This window comes from Pholcus phalangioides, unplaced genomic scaffold (assembly GCF_987345545.1).
Source record: "Pholcus phalangioides strain wild (caught in Gottingen) unplaced genomic scaffold, Ppha-v1.0 ptg000002l_1, whole genome shotgun sequence".
Classification (NCBI taxonomy): Eukaryota; Metazoa; Arthropoda; class Arachnida; order Araneae; family Pholcidae; genus Pholcus; species Pholcus phalangioides.
The window spans coordinates 15,928,485-15,951,691 of record NW_028301595.1 but is presented as its reverse complement, the minus strand read 5'-3'; the positions used below and the strand labels follow the sequence as shown (position 1 = coordinate 15,951,691).

Below are 23,207 nucleotides of genomic sequence, written 5' to 3'. Positions count from 1 at the left end.
AATAGAAGCAAAAGAGCTTTGCCAAGAAAACAGTGATATTTTCTGTCTGTGTATTGACTATATGGCTACTGTATCCTTACCTCTGATTCCAGTGCAAGATATCTACTATTTTAGGCAGCTGAGTGTTAATACCTTTGGTATTCATAATCTAAGAGATGGTAAAATGAAATGTTTCATTTATGACGAAACAAATACAGGTAAAGGGCCTAATAAAGTTATGTTCTTTTTGAAAAAATATATTGATAGAGCTGAAGATAGAAAGATCTTGTAATTTTTTATGGACAACATTTTGAGGAAATTAAATTTCATTTCCCCATCAGAGGGCATTCTTTTTTACCGTGATAGGGATTCCGCCCTGATAAAAATACTTATCAAGAAGAATGTGAGATTGTACACAGTGGACCAATATGTGGATTTGATCAACCAGAATGCATCAAAGTTTACTGTATGCAATACGTCAATGGTATTGGCTCACGAATCTTCCCACTAAGAAAACTTGGTGTACTACTTATAATACTCCAAAGCAAAGCTTATTCATGGACAAAACTTTCAATAACCAAAGTAAAAGGGACGACTTGAATAAAACAAAAAAATACATCCCAAAGGAGTATAATGATTTTTGGGACAAGATTTTTGGTGCACCAACCATAAAAGCTAAATAAAGTGTTTCATTGCATACATTTGTTTATTTATGTGTTTTCCTCAGACTTTTTATTAGAGAATTGGGACTTTAAAATGTTTAATTGTAAAAAGGAGTGACGTCCGTATCAGATTTAACTCTCTCGTGGCTATTCTTAAATAATAAAAATTTAAAATCCTCTCTCAGGGCTTCATTAAATACATTCCACAGACACTACAATTAAATTTTTTACTAAAAAAAATTATTGGAGAAGATAAATGTTTTTCGCCTCTCCTGAAAACTTGAGAAAATGTGACACGACCCCTTTTTACATTTAGCGATTCATTTATTATGGGCATCTTTTCTTAGCCACCTCATTTAGGCATTTCGCCTGTTGTGGCGTTGTATTTGTATTGTAAAATTTGGAAAGTCAAATATATTTACTAAACCGGGGGGTGGCCAACAGCTGGTCCTTGAGGTGTTTTAGTGCAGCCTACAACTAGGTAAAATTACTGTGTGTGTGTATTAAATTGATTTTCTTATTATTTCAACCATCATTTTCCACAGCAGACCTAATTACATTGATTATATCTAGTGACGATAGCGATCAGTATGTTCTCATCTCACTGCCTTTTCTCACACATGCATCAATCTTCAAGTTTTATTATGGCCATTTTTTTACCCCATTTCTTTCCACCATCTCGTTGGGCAAAGTTGCCTCTGTATTTGTACCTGAAAGCATATTTGGTGTTTTGCCACAGTGACAAAACTTTTTTGAAATGGATGCAACTCACAACACCACCTCAAAATCATAACCAACTAGACTATGCAGACCCTAATGATATAAAAGAGCAAAAATGTGTCATATTGGATGATCTAGGGTCATATTGTGCCATTGAACAAGAGAGTTCCACACCCAGGCACAATTTTTTGTGTCGAAAACTGCAGTCATCTCTAAATTTTGAAATAGCAGGTTGGTGACATTCCGCATTGAACACTTTCTCAAACAAGAATACTGATATTCTGTTCCAGGAAATTAATTCAATTAATAAGAATATAATGTATATCGCAAATCTGGTTCCTTGTAAATCTCATAGATATATATATATATGCAGGAGTATATATATCCATAAGATATACTCCTGTATATCCATGATGTACTTTACACACAGCCTTCCACATTTACAGGTAGTCTGCCAGGCCCATGCGAAGCTACTCCATCTTATCTTTTGTACCATCATGGATTTACTCATTCCAGATATAGACAAAACTATCCACATGACTGGCTTCTGCCATGCTTACCATCCTAATAATAAAACTCCTCGTCTACCGGTGTGTGAATCAATTTCTTGAGCATCTATTCAACCCGTGCAACCCCATCAGTTGCCAAATCAGGAGTAATGAATAAGAATAATTGCAAGAAAAATAGAACTGTTTTGTAAAATTCAAACTATGGATGTAAACTAATTTGAAAAAAAAAAAAACTAATTTTTTATACATTTTTCATCTACCAGCCAGGAACCAGAAAAATGAAAATGTATCAGTTTATGAAGTGGAGCAGCCTGGGGTGAAATTTTAGTAACTGAATTATGCATTTTCCACCATATGGCAGACACAAATCTGAGAGTTTTCTAGGAAATTTTATGTGTGGCTTATACACCCGCAACGCTGCAGCTGGTCCTTAAAATAAGAAGTTGCCACCTCCATACTTAACTCAGGACCGTCATTTCAACTTTTTCCGGGAGGGGGAAGAACATATACTTAATACAGTAATACCCCTCTTTTGCAGATACTAGCGGGACAAAAATATTTGACTGTAAAAGAGGGGGGTGACGGCATCGGAGGGGGTTCCAGTTGAAACTGTAAAATACAGTATTGACAGTAGCAGGGGTGGGAAGTGACTAAGTCCATTTCGGAGCAGCTTTGGAGCAGCAAAATTCAGGATTTGGAGCAGTTGTGGAGCAGAAAATTCGGGATTTGGAGCAATTTTGGAGCAGCAAAATTTGGGATTCGGAGCAGATATTTATAAATTGGAGCAGTGAAATTAACAAACAAGAATATTTTCGTTAACCCTCAACCCTTTTCAAAACAAAACTGCACTGTCTTTTGTTATCAAACATCTTTTCGTCAGCTTAATTTTTGTTTTTGGTGTTTTAGGCTTTTGACACCTTGTTTGAAAGAGCGGCTGTCATAAAATGTTTTGCACCCGTCTATTTAAGATGATTTTTGCTTACTGAGGGCACTATTTGCTGCCTTGAACAGCGGCACTTCAAATGAGCTAAAAAAATTTTATAAGTTTTTAATTTTTTTATACATGGAAAGAAATTGTTGCAAAATGGGAGAGAATTTCGGAAGAATCAACTCGATGTTTGGCGATTCAGCACTCATTATCTGGCAAGATTGGCGATCTGACACTCGCTATTTGGCGAGATTGACTATTTAACTCTCGTTATTTGGCGATATTGACGATTTAACGCTCGTTACTCGGCAACATTGGCGATTTAACGCTCGTTATTCGGCAACATTGGCGATTTAACGCTCGTTATTCGGCAAAGTTTCTAAACTAACATTCGTAATTCGGCGGACATGCGCTTTTTACTCCCGGAATGAAAATGTTTTGCACGAAACATCGAGATTTAACACATGACAATCGACTACAGTAATTTCTGCTGCTTCCAGTGATGAGTTTTTTTTTAAAACGGAAACACTCGAATTTGCACTTTAAAGCTGAAAGGCATTGCAAACCATCTTCAGTTAAACGATCACGGACAATATCGGAGTTTCGCGATGGAAAGCCCGATCAGGGGCCGATAGTCTAAGGCGATAGTTTAAGTATAGTGGAATAAAACACGCTCTTTCTCGTAAAGAAGCGTTTCGTGGCTAGCAGGAACAAAGATTTTTTGGCGTCCTTTCCGAAATTCCGGGCATACTGAAGCGAAATTCGCTATTTGGCGCAGAAAAATGCGAAAATACGCTATTGGAGCAGGATGGCGCAAGATATTAGTTTTGGCGCAGTGCGGCGCAATTGGCGCAGAGTTCCCACCCCTGCAATAGGTGAAATAGTTCTGTGTATGCAAATGAATAAATTCTGACAATATAAGAGCCAGTTAAATCATGAATGTACATAATTCTCTCACAGATACATAATTAAAATTACAAAAGGAATATTACACGAAGTTTATTTACTGAATTTAAATCTGATCAATCATGTGTAGTGCTGTCATCTGCCCCCAGTTTTACTAACTATGAGTGAAGTGTTATGGTTGAATGATTTACCGTTGTAGGACTGTTGCTCTCTGTGGCGAGACTTTTTAACGGGGAGATCGGCTCGCATTTGCGCCTTGTAGTTGGAAACCACATGTTTGGTTAGTTTTGCTGTGTTAGTATTCGAGAATTAAAACCACGCCTTCGAGAATTTTAATCGGCCCACGAAACAATTTTGAAAAAGTATTTCATTATTTCAAAATATGCTTTAGGACGTGCAGTTAAAGATAATGTGTATAGATATTTTTGGTAATTGTGTGCATTATTGATTTTGTTGCTAGGCTATACCAAGTATACAAGATACTTTTATAATTGAATGTATGCACTATACATTCGAGTTACATTTATCTGTGTTTTTCATCGATGCGATGTGTCGATGCCTGCGGGACGGAGGTTGAGCACCCCCCCCCCCCTTATAAGGCAATCATTATAGATTGGAATAGGATACGAATACAGGACAGAAAAGTACAATTTATGAGCAACTATGTACAGCACCACTTTTTGTCTTTTGTTTGTTTATGGTAAATTGCTTATTAGTAATGGGGGTGAGGGGGGAGTAAAAAAAGTTAGACTGAAATGGGAGGGGGGGCGACAAAACATAAATACGGCCCTCGCCACCACCCCTTACAAAATCAAATTGTGTATATGATCTTACACACAATACCAGTTTCCTTGGAAATCACACACAGAGATAATTGAATTCAAATCATTCTTCAAGATATAAAGGTTAAAGATTCTCTACTCACAGGCAGGAAGAAAAAGCAAGAGGAGAAAATGTTTTTTTTCAGAAAAGATATAAAAGAAGTTAAGAGCTAGTATTGACTTTGTTTTCAACAATGGAAAGGAGGGTCTCTCCACTTTAGATCCCTTCAACTATTTACTCAGAGGGCAGATTGTTCCATGGCCAACATGGGTTTTCCCAGTATGTAAAATCCCATTCTTCAACTGATAAAACATTTCTCTCAGTAAGGGATTGATCTGGAGGAAAATGCTGATAAGGATTTTTTTTCCTCTCCTTGGGGATCTGAAAAATAATCTTCCATGGGAAAGTGAAGGTAAACCACTTGAATGTAGATTTGTCCTCTGTTTCTCCCCCCCCCCCTTCTGATTTTCCCTGATCGTTTTCTGATTCCCTGACTTTCCAGGTCACTTGGAACCGTATAAAATATACTTAAAATGGTATATTTCAATTTTATTGTAACTTTGGCGAGGAAAAAAAATGTAAAAACTTCAACAAATATGGTAGTCTTAGAGACCCATGCAGATGATTGGGAATGGGGGAAAGCTAAAAGGAGTTTCCCATTAAGGAAAACCTAAAAAACTTGGATAAACAGAAATTCCTAAGAAAGGAGAAATTTTACACAAGCTGTCAACCAACTTCTTTGTTATACCAAAACATAATTATACCATTAAAATAACACAATGTTAATAAAATCACAGGCATAAAATTTTAGAATCTATAAATAAAAAAACATTTTAATAATTTTTCACCTTTATCAGCTATGATTTTTTTGCTTGATTTATTCTCATTTTCAAGATCAGAATTTTTATCTTGTTCAAGATGCAAAAGTCCCTTCAACTTCAAAACTTGTCTTTCCATTTCTCTGAAAGCAACCTGTCAAAAATTGGTAAAAAACAAGGTGATTTCAGTGAAACAGTTAAGTATTAAAATTTTCTTATGTTGTTTCAGTTTATTTATAAGTTTTGACACATTACATTGATTATTCAAATGAAAATCTTGATCGCATAATAAACAGCAAAAAGACATGATTAAAAGTGTTTATCAGTAATTTACTCCAAAATAGAGAAAAATCTAATATGGAAAATAATGGTCGGTTGGTAATACAAGCAGACACACTTATAAAAAGCTTGCTCTTAGCACAAGCCTGAATTTAAAAAGTAAATTAATGCATTTTGTTTCGTACAATGTATTGTACCAAGTTATACAGAAATCAAGTAAGCAAGTTTTTTTACATTAGCTTGGATTTAATGAGGGATTGAAAAGATGAGCAACAGAATTCAAAGATGAGCAAAAATACGAAGTAAATGGAAGAACAACAAAACTGAGAATTTCTTTCACCATTCTCAAAATATGGAGATAATAAGAACAAAGGACTATACTGTCAATCCCCATATACGATTCAAAAATTTTTTTCACCCTTTCAGGTTTCTTATCAATGTGCAGGAACAGCAACACTTCATCTAGAAGAGAGGAATGAGAGTGAAAAATGAAAAGAAACTCACCAATCAAAATTTTAAAAAATGGGTAATTCAGACTCAAGGCCCGAAGGCAAGACTCAAGGCAAGTGCTTTAGTTGGTAACTTAATTTTAAGTTGCCAAGTACGATACAATGCATGCAGACGATAAGGGAAGTTTACCCGGCTTTAGTTGGCAAGTGCACAAGTGATTTAGTTGGTAAGTGAAATACAAACGGTTCTATTTTTTCCGGTTAAGTAGACCTATGCGCACGCGCCAGTGAGCGTGACCTGTTGATCTGGAAGGGTCTTTTTGCTCTCTCACGGAGGGGTTTATTTTGATCTCAAGCGTGAATCTGTTCATGCTCCGTCGTCTCCTGAAGTTTCGCTAGAATTCCGCGGAAATATTGGATGGTGAGGTGGCCAGAGGACACAACCTTCAAGTTTGTTGAAAAATATCTTCGCCATGAATGTTTGTTGAACTATAGAAATGAAAATTACCTTAACAAACAAGCTAAAAATTATTGGATGTTGGAAAAAGCTATGGAATATTCTGTCGACGTGATGTCAAGAGTTGAAAAAAATTTAAGATTCAAAAATATATATCAGGTGTGGAGGATTTATATATTAAAAACTGAGGGGGGTTTCGAATATTTCTCTCGTCCAGAACAAGTTTGCTCCCATCTGTTGTAAAAATACATGATCAAATATTTAACATAAAGATATAATCTCTATAGATTAAATTAAAAATAATAATTTAGAAAATTTGGAAATAATTTTTATGTTTAATGAATTTGTATTATTTAATTTTTAACCCTTAGAATTTCCTACGAATGCCAAGAATCTTCTCCCATATTTTCGGCTCACATAATTCATAATTTATCTCCCCTCTTTAACTTCCATTAAAATATCATATAATCGATATTTACAACTTAGAGGAGAAATAGAGAAATCTTATATTTCTTCTCGATGACTTACATAAGTTTATAATATGTTGTGCATTCTTTTTTCCCCCTCTTGTATATATAAGTGAAAGTGAATTAATTTATATTCTTCTTTAAAAAAAATATAGGCTCTGTGGTAAATAAATAAATGTGGCTCTGATCACAGTATTCGTAAGTTCTACCTGATCAATCTTCATCCATCGTTACGAAAGCTATGAGCTTTAAAAAAAGCACTTCTCTGAATGCCAGATAAATAAAAAATTATTACTATTATTCTCCCGCGCGTTGCGTCTCTCTCTCCGTGGATTTGAGTAGACTGAAGCGCGCATGCGCTAACTGCGCTCGCCTCTGTAAAAATTATCCAATGAGCATCTACTTACCACTTATGTGTGGACACATTCAAGAAGAATCGGTAAGTTAAAATTAAGTTGCCAACTAAAGCACTTGCCTCGTGTAAACGGGCCTTCAGTCTGTGCTCCACTTCCAATACAAAATCTGTGCTTTTGAGCATAAAAATCTATATTAGAATTTTCCCTCTCGTGTTGTGTCTCCTTTATTTTTGAGGAAAAAAATACCCAACAACAAAGTTTTTACTATCAAAATTAAATAGAAATCAAGTTGGTTGACCGTCTTGGTCACCAAAAAGCAGGGTATGAAAAAAAATCATGATTTTAAAAAAATTTGAAAATAAAAAAATATTTAAATGAAAAAAATTTGATATCTTAATAACCAGACTGTTTATTAATTAAAACAAATCTTGTTAATCATTGAGAATGTATATTTTTATATATCACCTTTTCTTTCCTCAAATTTAATTAAGCATTAATGAATAAACTACAAGCAAAAAAATCTGAACACTGAAAATGTGTTTATGTGACATGAAAGGTCATTCAGCCCCAATTAACTTCCTGGATTAACATTTTTCTTGTAGAGGAAAGTGTTTTTGTCCATGAGGGTCCCCACCAATTCAAGTGAATGCGTAGTGGCACCTGAGTATCACACATATGGTGCAGGTATCTCAATTTACTGAATGTACCATTCAACATCAACTAAATAAAAAACAAATTTTATTGACAAGTGTGATGGTAAAGGCTGACCGGTATCAGGAATTACAGGTAGTGCCCGAGAATTGTTCTTGTGGGTGGTAGTGTTCGACAGTTGTTCAAACGAGGTTGTTGTCATGGCGTCCACGCCATGCTGTCTTTTATTTTAGTTGATCTCTCCGATGTAATTTATGTTTTCCTTAAATAAATTACTTTCCAAACAGTGTGTGGCTACAATTTGAAGCCCAATGTGAAAGATGACATTTTTTCCACTCGAGGGGAATCGTCAGAGTTCAGCCTGGACGTACCTACCAATTGACAAGTGAAACTTCCATTGCAAATGTTCATCCGACATTTGTTTTCAACCTGAAAGGATTTCATTTCATTAATTGTTTCAAAATTCACGAAAGTGTTTGTCGAATGTGAAAATGTTCATCTGATGGTCATTTCTTTTATGTCGCTCCACAAGTATCAAAGTGTCGCTTTTTTTCAATCGTTATTGAAACGTTGTTTTATATATAGTGTGATATGGCTTACTTAGCAAAAGGAAAGGAGCAAGACCTCATTGTTCTAGCTCAAGCATTGGGACTAGCCGTGTCAACCGACATTACAGTCATTCAGTTAAAATCTGCCACAGTCAACCACGATGATTATGATGAGAGAATTTCGGACTCTAAGCACCAAGATCAAAGGGAACAAGCCATGCTTCAAGCGGAAAAGGAAATTGATGTCCAAAAGTTGGAGAAGTTTAAGCTTCAAAACAAAATGGATCATAACGGTGCCAGCTCTGCGTCAACGTCCCCTGAACTTAAACTTTAACTCCAAAAACTGCTCAAAAGGACAACATATCAGTTTCTATCTTTCGCTGAAAGGCAACTCAAATTGACGAAGGTCGCCGAAGAATTTTGGGTATCTCACCTCATCACAGTTCTGCCGAGTAGTATAACATTGCTCACTGCACGAGAATCTGAAAATAAAGCATCTGATTATCAACATGTAAAGCAGGGCTGTCATTTCAACTTTTTCCAGGGGGGGGGGGGCAAAGCACATGTACTCAATGTATATATATATACCATTGTTAGTGTATTTTCAAACGCCGGGTCCCCCTGCCCCCCCCCTAAATGACGGGCCTAATGTAAAACCGGTCCTCCTGAAACTTTCCAGATTATCTGCTGAAAAATTCCGCCAATTACTTGCTACTCACAAGAAATCAAAAGACCACACTACTATTTCAAGCTCGTCATTCTTCGAGAGCTGATCAACTGAATCGAACATCACAACTTTCCATGACTTAAAGGAATCGAACATCACAGACCACATGAAAAAAGAAAGTCCCTTCTGAATGCAAAGTGTATCTAATGGATGAGTGGATAGAAGTAATCTCATTCACTGTTCTTGCCAACAAACTGGATACCTAATATCAGAAGTGTTTTCAACAGAAACCATTTTTGCGAATGAATCCGAACAATTTTGTAAAACTGTACAACATTAAAAATCGTCTATCATTTGCTATGAATGTCGTATGCCAGGGTTCATCAAAGCAAAATGTCCAAATTGCTCTCCCATTGACTGTGGCAGGTGTGAAATCTCCAAACAATACTATTTTGTACAGCTATCACCTTACAGATGCTCGGAATCGCTACCGTTGATGTAAATTCAAGTATGTCAAGATTGTGGTCTCATATGCATTGACACAGGTGCGAAACACTTAGTTGCAGGGGAACTGTTATACAAGCTGTTCCTAAGTAAAAATGTACCAATGAACAGTACCACTACCTTCTCTAGCGGATACCCATCTATCAACAAGGTCTATAAAGTCAAAAAGTCTGTACGTGTTTGAAATAGAACTATTGATACCACCTTTTTTAGTGTTTCCAGAAACAAAGGGTAACCGATCATTGCTAGGATAGGACTTCCTGATGGCAGCAGACATTACTGTGGATGTAAAGAGGAAATGTCAGTTTTTTTAGTGACACTCCTCATCGCAGATTCTCATTCCAACGGTTGAGTACGCTGTACTTAGCACCCTAATCAAAGATCATCATGTCCTCAAACCAGGGGGGGGGGGGGGTGAGGAAGAGCCTACTTCAGCCATTCAGTATCACATCATAGTTCACCAACAGCTGTGTCTCCATACCGTATGTCTCCACTGAAAACTAAGAAGGGTCACCAATCTGTCCCGACAGGACTCGTGGACATCCGAAATCAAAGAGCAAAGGGACACAAAGATGCTGAGGCCATGATGGAAAGGACGGCTATGCCCGGAAAAGATGATGCGAAGAAACAAGGTTCCAGACCTAAACCTAGACTTACTCCAGAACACGTTTGCACCAAATCTTGTGAAGGACAGGAAGTCTGAAGGGGTTGTGTGTAGCTCGCTGATGAACATCTTCAACCAGATCACAGATGAAGAGAGACATGCCAACGTTACAAGGAGGAAAAGTGACAAGCGGTCATCGAAAGAGCTCATCCAGAACTTAGAGTGCAATGAGCATTACACCCTCTTGCCAATGACGTCACCTTTGTTGACTACATTGGACACAGATTGAAGGAAGCCTTGGAAACCCTGATGCGGTACTTCACCAAGAAGACCAGGAACACAGTCGACCAGGCATCCTTCGAGTGGAATGAGGACAAGAAAGTGTTCTTCGATTGCAAAATCTGCAACAAGATGGTCTCAGATAAGCAACATCTGGTGAGCTATAATAGCTATAATCTTGAACATTTGACGCCGGTGAGTGCGCAAAAACAAAGGGTCGCAGCGAATATTCCGCTCGATACCAGAAACTCATCCAGATGTCATGCCTGCCAGTTCGTTTTCACCCAGAAGTCAGTTACAGAGGCATGTTGATGAGCAATACTAGGAGCCATTCCATATCCGCCAAGTCACCAGTTTCAAGCAGCGGCAATGTCGTTTCCACCAGGCTGCCTATGCTTGCGGAATCTGCCACTCCATATTCAGTTGGGAATTGCAGATGATAAAGCATATCATGACCCACATGAACAAAGTGTGAGCCGAGGCTTTATAAAGGCATATAAACTATTATACTTATACTGACAGCATTAAAGAAGTGACAAACCATTATAAAGGCTTATTCATGTCTGAAACGCATTAGTAGGGAACCATGGTAACCAAAGTAAGCATTCCGAAAGTGGTTGTTGAGGCTGAGAAAGCCATTGTTGCCTGTAGTTTTTCACCCATTTTGGGCATTTGTCCACTCTGACAAACTTTTAAAGTAGCCTATCGTTCAAGTCGGGTCCCATTTGGTAAATATGCAAAATTTGGCAATGATGGATCTAAAATTGTTGATTTCTACACAGAACAAACAGAAAATCAATTATATTTATATAGATACATCAAATATTGATATCTCATACTGGTAACTCACTATAGGCCCTTAATTTTCAAAATTTCATTTTTTTCGGGCTTGAAAATGGATTTTGGGAGAGAGAAGACTTAATGAGCATCATGAAAACAAGCTCCTCTTTATGAGCAGTTCTGACTGTACTTATACACTAGAAATGGGTACTGAAACAAGACATTTTATAAATTTAATTACATTTTTAAATTTTTTGGTGATAGAACTTTGGTTCTAAAATATTTCAAACATTTTCAACTAGATCATTAAACCTAAAAATAGGGCTATAAAATATGTGCATGAATTAAACAAAACTTTTTTTTTAATTCTTGGATTATGTATTGAATATATTTAATTTTTCAAGGTACCATCTGGCGAACTTGAGGTGAATCAAGCAGTGTCTTCAATGGTGAAGGAATAGGTGAAGCAACCAGCTGGCCATCGTTGGCTCGTTTTCTGTTCCGGGTGTCTCGTTTGGGTGTGTGATACGATGGTGTAGCACCTTGTTTTTTAGGCGTTGGTCCCATAGCATGCTCTGAGGAGGAGAAAATTACATTGTGTTTTCACACTTTGATCTTATACTTTTCTGCACTTCGGCCCTCTTCACACAGGAGTAATCAAATCTATCTCAAGAAGACTGAAAACAAAAAGACTAGAGTTGCCTGCTCTCCCTAAAACAGGGTTTTCTTTCAAACCGAGCATAACTATTGCCATCGACAATGTACTACCAAATGAGTTGTACCAGAAGTGTGAATGTGTACCTCACAGTCTGAGTACATATCAGACTATATATTCTTATATCTAGTGTTGCATGAATTTTTAGGGTTATCATATAGTTTTCATATGATGAATATGTGCAGTGATTGAATATTGTACCGTTATAAGTCTGTTGCTGTGTGAAAACAGATTTTAACAGGGAGATTGGCTCGCATTCATGCATCCAAGCTGGGAACCACAGAAAACCAACTTACACTCACAGAACGCAACCCAGGAGAATGGGGAAATGTAATTTTTAGTTCACCATCTTCACACAATCACAAGAATATTTGCTATTTGCCAATTTCACATAACGAGAAAATGACAAAACATTTAGTAAGAACTTCACCATTTTCAACATGTGTATATGTTGGTTGATGGTGAACTATCAACCAACTAAAACTTATCAATTGCATACATGAAGAAAAGAGGGGTACACCATCCATACGTTAGAAAGGGCATACTTTAAATATAATGAAATATTTCACAATCATGACACTAGAACAAGGAAACTAGCATGCCAGGTCTCCAATCATTTGATCATTTTTGTCTCACCACAATTATTTTTTCTCACATTCACCACAATTATTTTTTCTCACATGAGGGCTAATTAGACTGGGACTTAGAATTTATTGCCAATTCCGAAAGGCAGCCTTTTTCATACTCACCAAGAGGTTGGTGTGCTAACCCCTCAATGTGGGACTTACTGCGGTAGCAATCTTTTTCTGTGGCCATGTTGCTGTTCCTGCTGTATGTGTGTCAGGAAAGCTTCTGACAAGAATGAACCAGGTATCAAACTCTCAACACCCTAAACATTCTTTGGTACTTTAGGCGAGTATCTTATTGACCTGGGCTACCGTGCTCCCAGGTCTCCAGTCAACCAGTCCCATAATTCTTCTAGTCATCTATACTTCAATACCATCCTCTGAATAGGGTCATACTAATTTGCATGTTGGATTGCTTGGGTACCAAGTCTTCTGGTATCTAATTCATAACATCAGTATCCCAAAGTGAAGAGGGCCTAAAGTGACTTTAAGACAAAAATTTTAACAGTAAATAACAAACTTTACAAGCAAAGTAAAAATACAGATTTTATTAGTCTATAACTAAATATTATAACAAAAAATTCTTATATATCTTTACAAACAATGAAAAAAAAAATTGTTAATGATGAGATAAATATCTTGGGGGAGGGAAGAATAAGCAAGGCTATAAGTTGAAACTTTCTCAACAGCCACAATGGTCCCTGCCACACACAAATTGGTGAAACATAGAGCCAAATGGAAAAGCTGCTAAAACAGGTTTTATTTGTGATAATGTATTCTTTGCACATATAGACATCATCTTCCGTTATTTACATATTTTCACATCTCAAACTTTCACACGGCTTATTCGGGGCTCCCATTAAAAAAATTATAATAAATAGGATGGGGTTTTAACCCTTTCAGCGACATTCACGGGATATCTTGCCTCATAAAAGACTTATTGGAAAATTGACAAACCCAGATATTTTGTAAAGTAAAATTTCTCAATAGAACACTTTTCCCTATATCCCTTACTTTGTACCTGCTGAAAATCAAAAGAGCCTAACTTCATTTAAAAAAAATATGGGGGTTTAGTGATTATAACTATGCTGCAGAAAGGGTTAATAAAGACAGCAAGAAATCATTCAATGTTCATGATTCCAGAAAAAACAAAAACCACAGGATATACTATAAGATACATCACTTTTATGAAACAAAAACTATACTACCTTTGTATTTTGTTTGCTCACAAAGAACAGCAGCGAAATTAGGCGGCAAAGATGTGGTATTCTTATCATCTCCAAGAACAGAAGATATACATTCTTGGATATCCTCCTGGACACGAGGCTCAAGTTGCGTCAAGCCTTGCAGTAACGACTGACCAGATGCCAGGTAAACTTGAACCACTGCTGTAAGAAGCAGGATGGCTAGAGTGGCCAAATGCAGTTGATCTCCATCTCCACATGCCTCCAAATTTACATATGCCAAGATACTTGTTTTATAGAACTCTAGGAAAAAAACATTTATGTGAATTTGAAACTTATTTCATTAAATACTGCATTCTTGGCGAGATTTTAGGAAACGTCACATATACATTATTAATACCTCTGCCTATACTATTTTTTTTTTTAAACTCCTGATTTCAAACTGTAGCTGATGCATAGGCATAAGCCTCTTTTTGTGAAGCACACCCCTCTCCCATGATGAGTTGAAGAACAAAGCAGTGGTATCCATAATTTGGCAACACTGCTTGCAATGAGTGATGAAAATTTAGATTTGTGTTATTCGGGGCTGTATCTAATAACGGAAATAAAGCGCATTATAATGTACAAGAGCAATAAGTGCACGGTCTATAACTTTCACAGATTGAATTCCTAATCAAAATTAGTGCAGTAATTTGTTTTTTTTATTTTTGTAATATAAATTTTTTTTTTTTTTTTTTTACCGTGGTCCATAATACACAAGGACATATGCAGGATAAACCTTTGGAAAAGAGAAAAATTTAGAAAACTTACTACACATTTCAAAATACATTTAAATTAACAGAAATTTGTTGAAATAGCACAGGTTTTTTCTTATTTTGATATTTCAAATTTCTTCATGGAAATATTAATTCCTTTTTTCTAATTTCTCGTTGGCTTGAGGAAGGGGGCCACGAGATTTGGATGACCCCCTATCCCTCACAGACCCTAAGCCAGATTTTTCACAATATCTTGTTTTTGATTTTTAGTGAGAAAACAAAAGAAATTAACAGTTCCAAGCTCCCAAACTGGAGCCCTGCGGGCGCTGGCCAGAACATCAATAAAAAATTAGATGAGCCACAGCTATGAATTTGCCATAAGAGCCGAAAATTTTAATTTCCATGGATATTCCATACACAGAATATAGGCTACACATCTGACAAACTATCAAAATTTTGCCAACTTTGCGCGCCAAACATTTTTCATTCAAAGACCTAAAATTACCAATTTCAAAAATGTTAATCACAGTATACTCATTTTAAATTAATATACAATGGCAATAAACATTCTTATTTAGGATAAGAATAATATTTAAACTTCTGCGTGTAGAAACATCATCTTCAAGAGGTTGCTTTCTTTTCAATGAAGTGGATGTCTCTTCAATGCATGGAGGTTCATTATCAGTGTTAGATGAACACAAAAACAAGGAATGAACTTCTGATTTCTTGCATTTATTCACATGAGCACAGATTCCTTCCAATTTTGCAATAACTGGTATTACAAAACTTACATAAGTCACTTGCCATTTGTTATCAGTTTTATTCACCATAGTTCATTCAATGGACTGTTTTCTTACAGAGCCTTCAATCCTTGGCATTGCTGACTAAATTTCACCACCAAAATTTACATTTCTCTCAAAGTAAAATTTTAGAACTAGGAAATTTTAGACTCCTATCTACATAATTTTGGTGCATAACAAAGCGAAGAAAGCTTTAATGGAAACAAAATTGTGCACCAATCCTCTAGAGGTGGGACACTTCGCAAAACAAACATCTGATAATAAATATTAATAAAGAAAAGGAAATTTAACTCGCCCGTTAAAGGTAATTTTGTCACTTTTAATAAATGATACATTGCAAAAGCACAGCAGGATTTCGGCATATCGAGCAATTTCTTAAACACTCACTGTGTCTACCCAGGGAATGGCCATTGGAATAACAAGGAATTTCTTTTTACCACTCGTGAAAGTACCCACTCGTTATGTGGCGGAAACAAAAAGCAACCTAGGATGCACAATCTATGGTTACATTATATCTATGAGCTGATGCAACATCACTCACACAACTGGTGCTACTTCAGTTTCTAAAATATCCTCACAAATATTTCCCAAAACAAAATGTAGGCCTATACAGTATAAAACCCTTATACAACGATACTCAAAGTCAAAGGACTGGCAAAACATATTGTTATAAATGAAATGTGTATTAACACTACGAAAAGTATTAGGAGCACAAAACTATCATTGTAGAAGGTATCTTTCCTTGGATTTTCATTCTATCTACAGTAATTCTCATAATATACAAAATGCCTATACATGAATACTTAATTGATGAGATAGTTGGGTTCAGTTTAGTATAGGATACATAAAAAATTTGGTGAACATCTCAAAATTATGATTTATATAGAGAATATATACACAGACATACAGAAAATCCTATGTTACATGTCTATATGCTAGAGGTAAAGGGCACCACGTCACAAAGAAATTTTACCGGAGAGCCGTCGGAAGTTTTTAATATCTTCGTATAGCTTGTTAAAAAGTTTCATAAAGTGAATATCTGTTATTTATTGAAATAGGATTTAGCATCCTATACCTATATGTGCAGTGTAACAAAAGTACTGCAAATTAATAGCACCATCCTAATACAGTATACTCTTGACTATCCGGCCTAGTTAAAAATTAATACATAATGATTCTCCATAATTCCAAGATGCACAAAAATCAGTTTTGGGGTACGGCTATACAAAAAAATCTACCTTCAAAATCTCCTGCGCTGTGCTAGCCACAACTCAAAACAACCAGTTTTTGCACAGGTTAGATTGTATCACATAAGAGGCTCTAAAGGGAAAAGCTGTCAGTCATTCACATCGACTTTTAAAAACTAAAAAACTACGAGTTTTGACTCTTTTATCTTAGGCCTACCTTTTGACATTCGTATTATCATTTGCCAATGAAGAGTGAAATAAATTTAAACAATTTTTGTGAGAATTAAACTTGCGTTTTTGCGTTAATGTTCTGTGTGTGTTTATTTTAAAATCATACAGTAAGTGTTCATACTATATATAGTGCATATGATTCTTTGTTTCCTCCAATCAAGATATACACAGAAGAATTTATCCTAAAAAACCTAAAATATGCCCAATTGTTTTTATTCTTGGACCGTCAATTCTGTAATAAATTTTTAAAATGTGCAGTTAGTTCAGTAAATAAGCATTTTTATTAAGTAATGTGTGTACTTAAAAATTAAGATCAGAGTTAGAGGTCAGAAAATATGAATAGGAGTGAGTTTTGGTATAAAACTAGTGTTTTTGATGGCATGGGTGGAGGTAGGAAGTGAGCAATTATAAAACGCCAGTCCATCCGGCTTTCCTGTTATCCAGCCTGCCCTTCCGCCATATTAGGCCAGACAGTCTACTGTACTGACGAAAATTGACGGTGCATTTAACCTCTGCCATATATAGTAGATGAATAAACAATAAATATGCTTTTTTCTTTTCTTTCCCTTTCTTCCACTGTCTGGGTTCAAATATTTTTTTCCATAAAATTTAAACAATTTTCGGAATTAATTTCCATCAATCCTATTTAAGGTAAAAAGTGCTCAGGAATATCACAAGACAATGTCAGAATGTCCCGTACTACTACTTAACCATATATGCACCTCGTCACATACTGCTATACAGTGACCTAAATAAAATTTTTTGATTTCTCGCTGACTTTCAACTTTCTCCCAAAGTAGAAGAGACAGCTTCACTATCTCTAAGTGTAAAAAAATAATGTTTTATTTAGTTTTCAATCAAAATTTCTGTTAACTGTATAAAATGTAACTTTGTACCCGTGTGTCTCGAAAACTTATTTTTGTTCACAAACTAAATTCAAGCAGGTTTTACTTTAAATTAAAATCTTTCTGCACATGGTGGTAAGGAAGAAAATAAAAACGCAAATATGCATATAATTCTCATTAAAATTGAATATTTGTTTTCTTTCAAATAACCAAAATGTTACTTATCTTACCACTCAAACATTTCTCCACAAAAGAATACCTCTCATGTGTCGATTCAAAATCCTCATCTGTCTGGGAACTAAAACCAAAAACATTCAAAAGTAAATAAAAATTTCCTTTAAATACACAAGATCATAGTGATAGTGTAAAGCAAGTTGAATTCAGCATGGGTAAGACTCCAATATTTCAACAACAAAAAAATCATTCTTACATTGATTGTGAAAGCTTGAAAAACATGAGCCCATCAGCCAAATGATTTAATGACTCAATTGGGTCGCTGGCTAATAAGCAATTTACCTGAAACAAATACACAAATATTAGATGCCTATGCATATAATACTACAGCTGTTCCAAGAATCCTTTTAAACGTCCCCAAGCATAACTCTTGGCTTTCAGTTAATTACCATACATTACAGACGCTGGAAAATTTGCACATACCAAGAAGGCAAAAGCATCAGAAGTTTTTTAGACCTGTAGGTGTTCAACTTGTCTTTATATAGGAAGTTTTAATTTTTGAAATAACTGTGGAGGGTGCTCTATTAAGTGTTACAAAATATTGAGGGTGCTCGAGCACCCACTGCACCCCCCAGCTCCAATGCCACTAAGGGGGCAGGGACACAACTAGATCAGCCAGGGCAAGAACAGTGTGTCTGTGTAGAAGTTAAAAGGGCAATTCGGGAAGAGAGAACATAGGAAGCAAGTTCACTTAATGAGCTTGAGGGGAGCGATAGATGGTACTTTTATTTTCCACCCAAATCTATCAGTAGTAAATTGCTGTATGGTGATATGATCACAGATATGCAGTTCATATGCTACATTCATTTTTTCTTGTTGGAATACCTCGTTTTCAATCAGGTTACACATTTCATATTTTCATTTTTATTCATTTTTTGCATACCAGCCATTATACCCAAAGTATTAATCCTGAAATCGTACTTTTATTGAACCCAAAGGGAATTTTTTGTCCCAAGCATTGTAATTTTTAAAATAGTCCCAATCTTTATTTATAACTTTCAGTTTTTATTCTGGAATCATGTTTTCATTTATAACCAGTTTTTCCTTTTATAATATTTTGTTCCATTATCAATCTGGATCCCATATCTGCTTCACCAAAACCAGGGTTGGCAGGTTCTTGACTGTTTAAACCTTGGTTTAAACTATCACGTCAAAAACCTAAAATATTGCTTTTCAATTTAAAAAATTCCCGTTGAAAATTCACACATTGATTGCATGTAATGTTTAAAAGTTACTATGTTATACAAATAATAAATACTTAACATTACTACATAATTAACATACTTAACATACAACAGAATTATTTTGGACAAGATGTGTATTTTTCCTTGTAAAATATACAATTTGAATAGAGCATAGCATAAATGCTCAAGGGGAAAACTACAGAATGATTCAATATTCTTCAATTCAGGACGAGATTCTCAACCTTCCAAAATTTCTTCAACTGCTTATACGTGTGTATTGATATAAACCATCTGCTGTACTCTTTTCATAACATATAGGTGTTTAAAAGTTCTTTTATGCCAAAAATGTAACATTGATTTTTGTTATTATCTAGATAATCACTGATACTAGAAACACCTTTATTGTGCATAACACTTGGAATATATCTAGCAATCAAAATTCTAAATTGTTAAACCATGAATTTTTGAGAAACTCCTATAACTTATTCTAAGCACAATAGTAAGAATGACTACATTTGACTATTATATGGTATATTTACTATCATTTATAATGCAATAGTTTTCCAATTGAAGATGTATCTAAATGTGCAAAGCAATGCTTTGGATATCAAGTGCAGCCAGCTCTGCTTTGATTGAAAATACTCTTTAAAACTCTATATTTATACAACCTAAGCCAATAAAAATTTTAGATGGTAATAAATGAGTTTAATAAATGCATTAACAGATGCTGCTCAAGAATTTTCATTGTGTAATAAAATTTTGAGCAGATCAGAAAATTTGAAATATCAAAATAGATATCTTATTATTCAGTAACTATACGATAATTTGAAGTATGAAACACTTTAATCTGCATAATCTGCTATATCCATCCTAATAGGAAGAAATTAGCTGGATCATTATTAGATGAGGCAGATAAAACTGTTGATATGCTAATGGCAGAGAAATTGAAAAATTCAACTATCACACTCTGATGTTGGATGGTTGGCCAAATGCAAATGCTGATTTCATCATCAGTGAGTATCCACACTGACAAGAGCACCCACGTAATAGATACTGTAGAATATGGCTCACACACGAAAACAGCAGAATTCTGTGTAGAAACAGCTGAAAGGGCTATGGATACTATCAAGCAAGAGTATAAGTGTTTTTGCTGATTTTTATAATAACGAGAACAAAATGAAAAAATTCCATGACATAATTGTCTAAAACCGACCACATATCCTTGCTTTTGGCTGTTAAGCCCATTTTATGAATCTTCATTCATCCACAATTACCAAAAATGCATAGAAATATCCATTGAACATAAAACTGAAAAAAGTATTAAGATGTTTTTAGATAACAAATGATTATATAGAGAATGTGTCAACTTGCAAGTGCAGTTGTCAAGTATTGCAAAGCCCTAGAGATAATTTATAGAGATAGCTGTACTCTTGGAAAGACAGTAAAAATATGGCTAGATGTTTTGGAAAATAAAGAATTATCTTCGTATAAGGAGCGTTGCACATAGCTTTGAAAAAACACTAACTCCATTTTCTTTTCTTGCAAATATGACTTTGAGAGGAAAAAGATGAAGGAACAAGAAGCTTCCGCTGAACAATGGATCGAAAACTGAATACAGAATTTGTTATTGCACTGCAGATATTTCAAATAGAAGACACAGATTTCTATCCAGGAACAATGTTTTCACAAAATGTGATGGAGTCAGTTGAAGCAAAAAAGTGGTAGAAAATCATGCATTCACAAAGCAGAAGAAAAACAAGACTTTAAATACAGACTTTTGCAAATGGAAGACCTGCATTCAATCACATCCACATCTGCGACGATTGCGAATATTTTTTTTACTTTTGGACTAGTATTGTTAAAACTGAAAAACAAACTTTGATGTGAAAAAGCAAAGAAATTAGTGAAAGTGTATAGATCACTCAAATCAAAAGGTGTTATTGAAAAGGATTGGTAATTGTAAGTTAATAAACATTTTCATGAATGTTTTCTTTCTTTACTTGTAAAAAAACATTTAAAATATAATGGGAAGAAATTTAATTTAAATAGCACTAAATGCATAGATTTATTTAAATGTTTTTCTTAAGATAGAGCCAGGACCCCTTGGCAGATATCTTTCGCGGGGCTCCTCTAATGAATTTATAGTGTAAAAAATCAAATAAGATTTGTCCCGGGCTGGAGCCCTGCAAGTCCCCCCCCCCCTGTGAGGGCCGCAGATAGAGTATGACAATGGAATAACATCATTAGAAAGCATACTGACAGTGACCGTGAACAGTGATGCAGAGCACCAGACCCAATAAAAAATACTTATTTAAGGACCTACATATCTTTCATCACGGAGATCACTATTGTCGTGATCACTATGAATGACTATTAAGGGAGATTCCTTAACTCTTTAACGCCCAGATAGAAAACCTGGAAGGGTCCTGAAAATACCAAGTTTTTTGTGTTCGAAGTGGACTCGTCCAAATTTCGGCCACTTCCATGAGTTTCTATTCATGCCACCCTTTGCATTGACGTTCACCCTTTCATTTCAATGGATTTTCGGGAGATAATTTGTCTATACTGAAAACACCCCCTTTCCTCACAGTATCATCTCTTTGTAAAATGCATCGAATACCCTTAGTCCATTCTCAAGGAACATTCTAGTGCATCAGCTTTTAAAATCCCATTGATAGGGCGTTGCAGTTGTCTTTTCCTTTCCCGCCTCTGACAAGAGCTTTCATCTTCTTCCCCGTTGGTGACAAAAGCCCACCAAAACATACCCACACCTCCCAGCTGGGCCGACTTGAGGAGGTTATGGGCATTAACCTACTCGGCCGATCTGGGTATTATAGAGTTAATCTATTTCGGGGGGGGGGTCAAAAAGATTTTTTTCAAATTTTTTTCTGCCATTTGCAGACACCCCCCCCCCCCAGGAATGGGTGTGATTTAGATCTTACTTCATTAAACTTCTTGTTAAAAACTTTTTACGATTAATGCCCTTTTGCACACTTAGTCATGACACATAGAATCGGTTATATCATTATTTTCATGGAAATCCACTATTTTTCCAAAAAATTTATTCATAATCCCTTTTCTATTTTTTTTTTATCAATTTATCTTCAAAAATTTTATCTTACACTTTTGCTCTTTTCTTCCATTTTTTTTTTCTCTAGAAATTTTTCATATCTTTTGTACATATTCTAAATCTATGATATATATTGATTATATGTGAATAAAATAGGTTCCAGTTGACAATATGTTGTCATTATTTCAATTATATGAAGAATAAATAATTTCTAAGACCCTTATTAAGATCTATATATTATTTACATTATACATTAATACAACATGCCCATTTATGCATTTCAAAATTATACAACTAAATTGTTTCAAAAATACTTATATATATCCATATTTTTTTTCTCTTGAAAATACCGCCAAATGCCATCTAATGTTAGGGGTAAATTTGTCCAATTGAACACTTTAATTCCAATTTTTCCCAATAACTCATTTTTTATGACATTAATGTCGCTCTTCACTTGTTAATACAAGATATACAGAAGACTGGATGTTGTGAAGATATTTATTATTTGAGATGTTAATTTTTTAAGGAAGGAAAAAACTCATCTCTGCCTCTACCGGGAGTCGAACCCGGGTCCCTCGATTGCCAGACGAGTGCTCTGACCACTAAGCTACAGAGGAGATAAGAGATTTTCCTTCGCTAGAGCGTAACTTATTTTTTGTTCAAAGGAAAATTATCATTATTCTCGTAGTTTCATCTCAATTCTCTCTTTGTCCTATACTTACCTTATGTACTGTTCTTTAAAATTTGTTTCTATACTGTATCGTCAGTACATTTTTTTGCCCTTACATGTCGTAATCACTCTTCATGATTATATGCCGCAATATTTTGAAAATGGTCAATTCCTGAGTTTTGCAATTTATCATAGAAATTTTTTTGAAGTTCTTTTCACATATTTGTAGATTGACTCTGTTAAGTTCTCTGTGTAAATCTAACTTTAAAAGTATCTTGGGGCTCCTGTGAATCTTCTTAGTGTTGTGTTTTAAAATACCTG

The 23,207-nt window shown here is 35.3% G+C and overlaps 1 protein-coding gene and 1 non-coding gene across 2 annotated transcripts in view; both read right to left on the bottom strand.

The window, feature by feature from the left end:
- The window catches only part of LOC149089474 (uncharacterized), a 116,784-nt gene that overhangs the window by 87,806 nt on the left and 5,771 nt on the right, over positions 1-23,207 (bottom strand). Inside the window, exons 2-6 of the mRNA XM_089238906.1 lie at positions 18,159-18,244; positions 17,959-18,026; positions 13,935-14,213; positions 11,794-11,960; positions 5,375-5,498 (exon numbers count right to left, since the gene is read on the bottom strand). Of these exons, the coding sequence (XP_089095032.1) occupies positions 5,375-5,498; positions 11,794-11,960; positions 13,935-14,213; positions 17,959-18,026; positions 18,159-18,244 (724 nt within the window). The remainder of the gene's footprint in view (positions 1-5,374; positions 5,499-11,793; positions 11,961-13,934; positions 14,214-17,958; positions 18,027-18,158; positions 18,245-23,207) is intronic.
- TRNAA-GGC (transfer RNA alanine (anticodon GGC)) lies at positions 22,762-22,833 on the bottom strand. Its single transcript has one exon. It is a non-coding gene; the product is annotated as a tRNA-Ala (tRNA).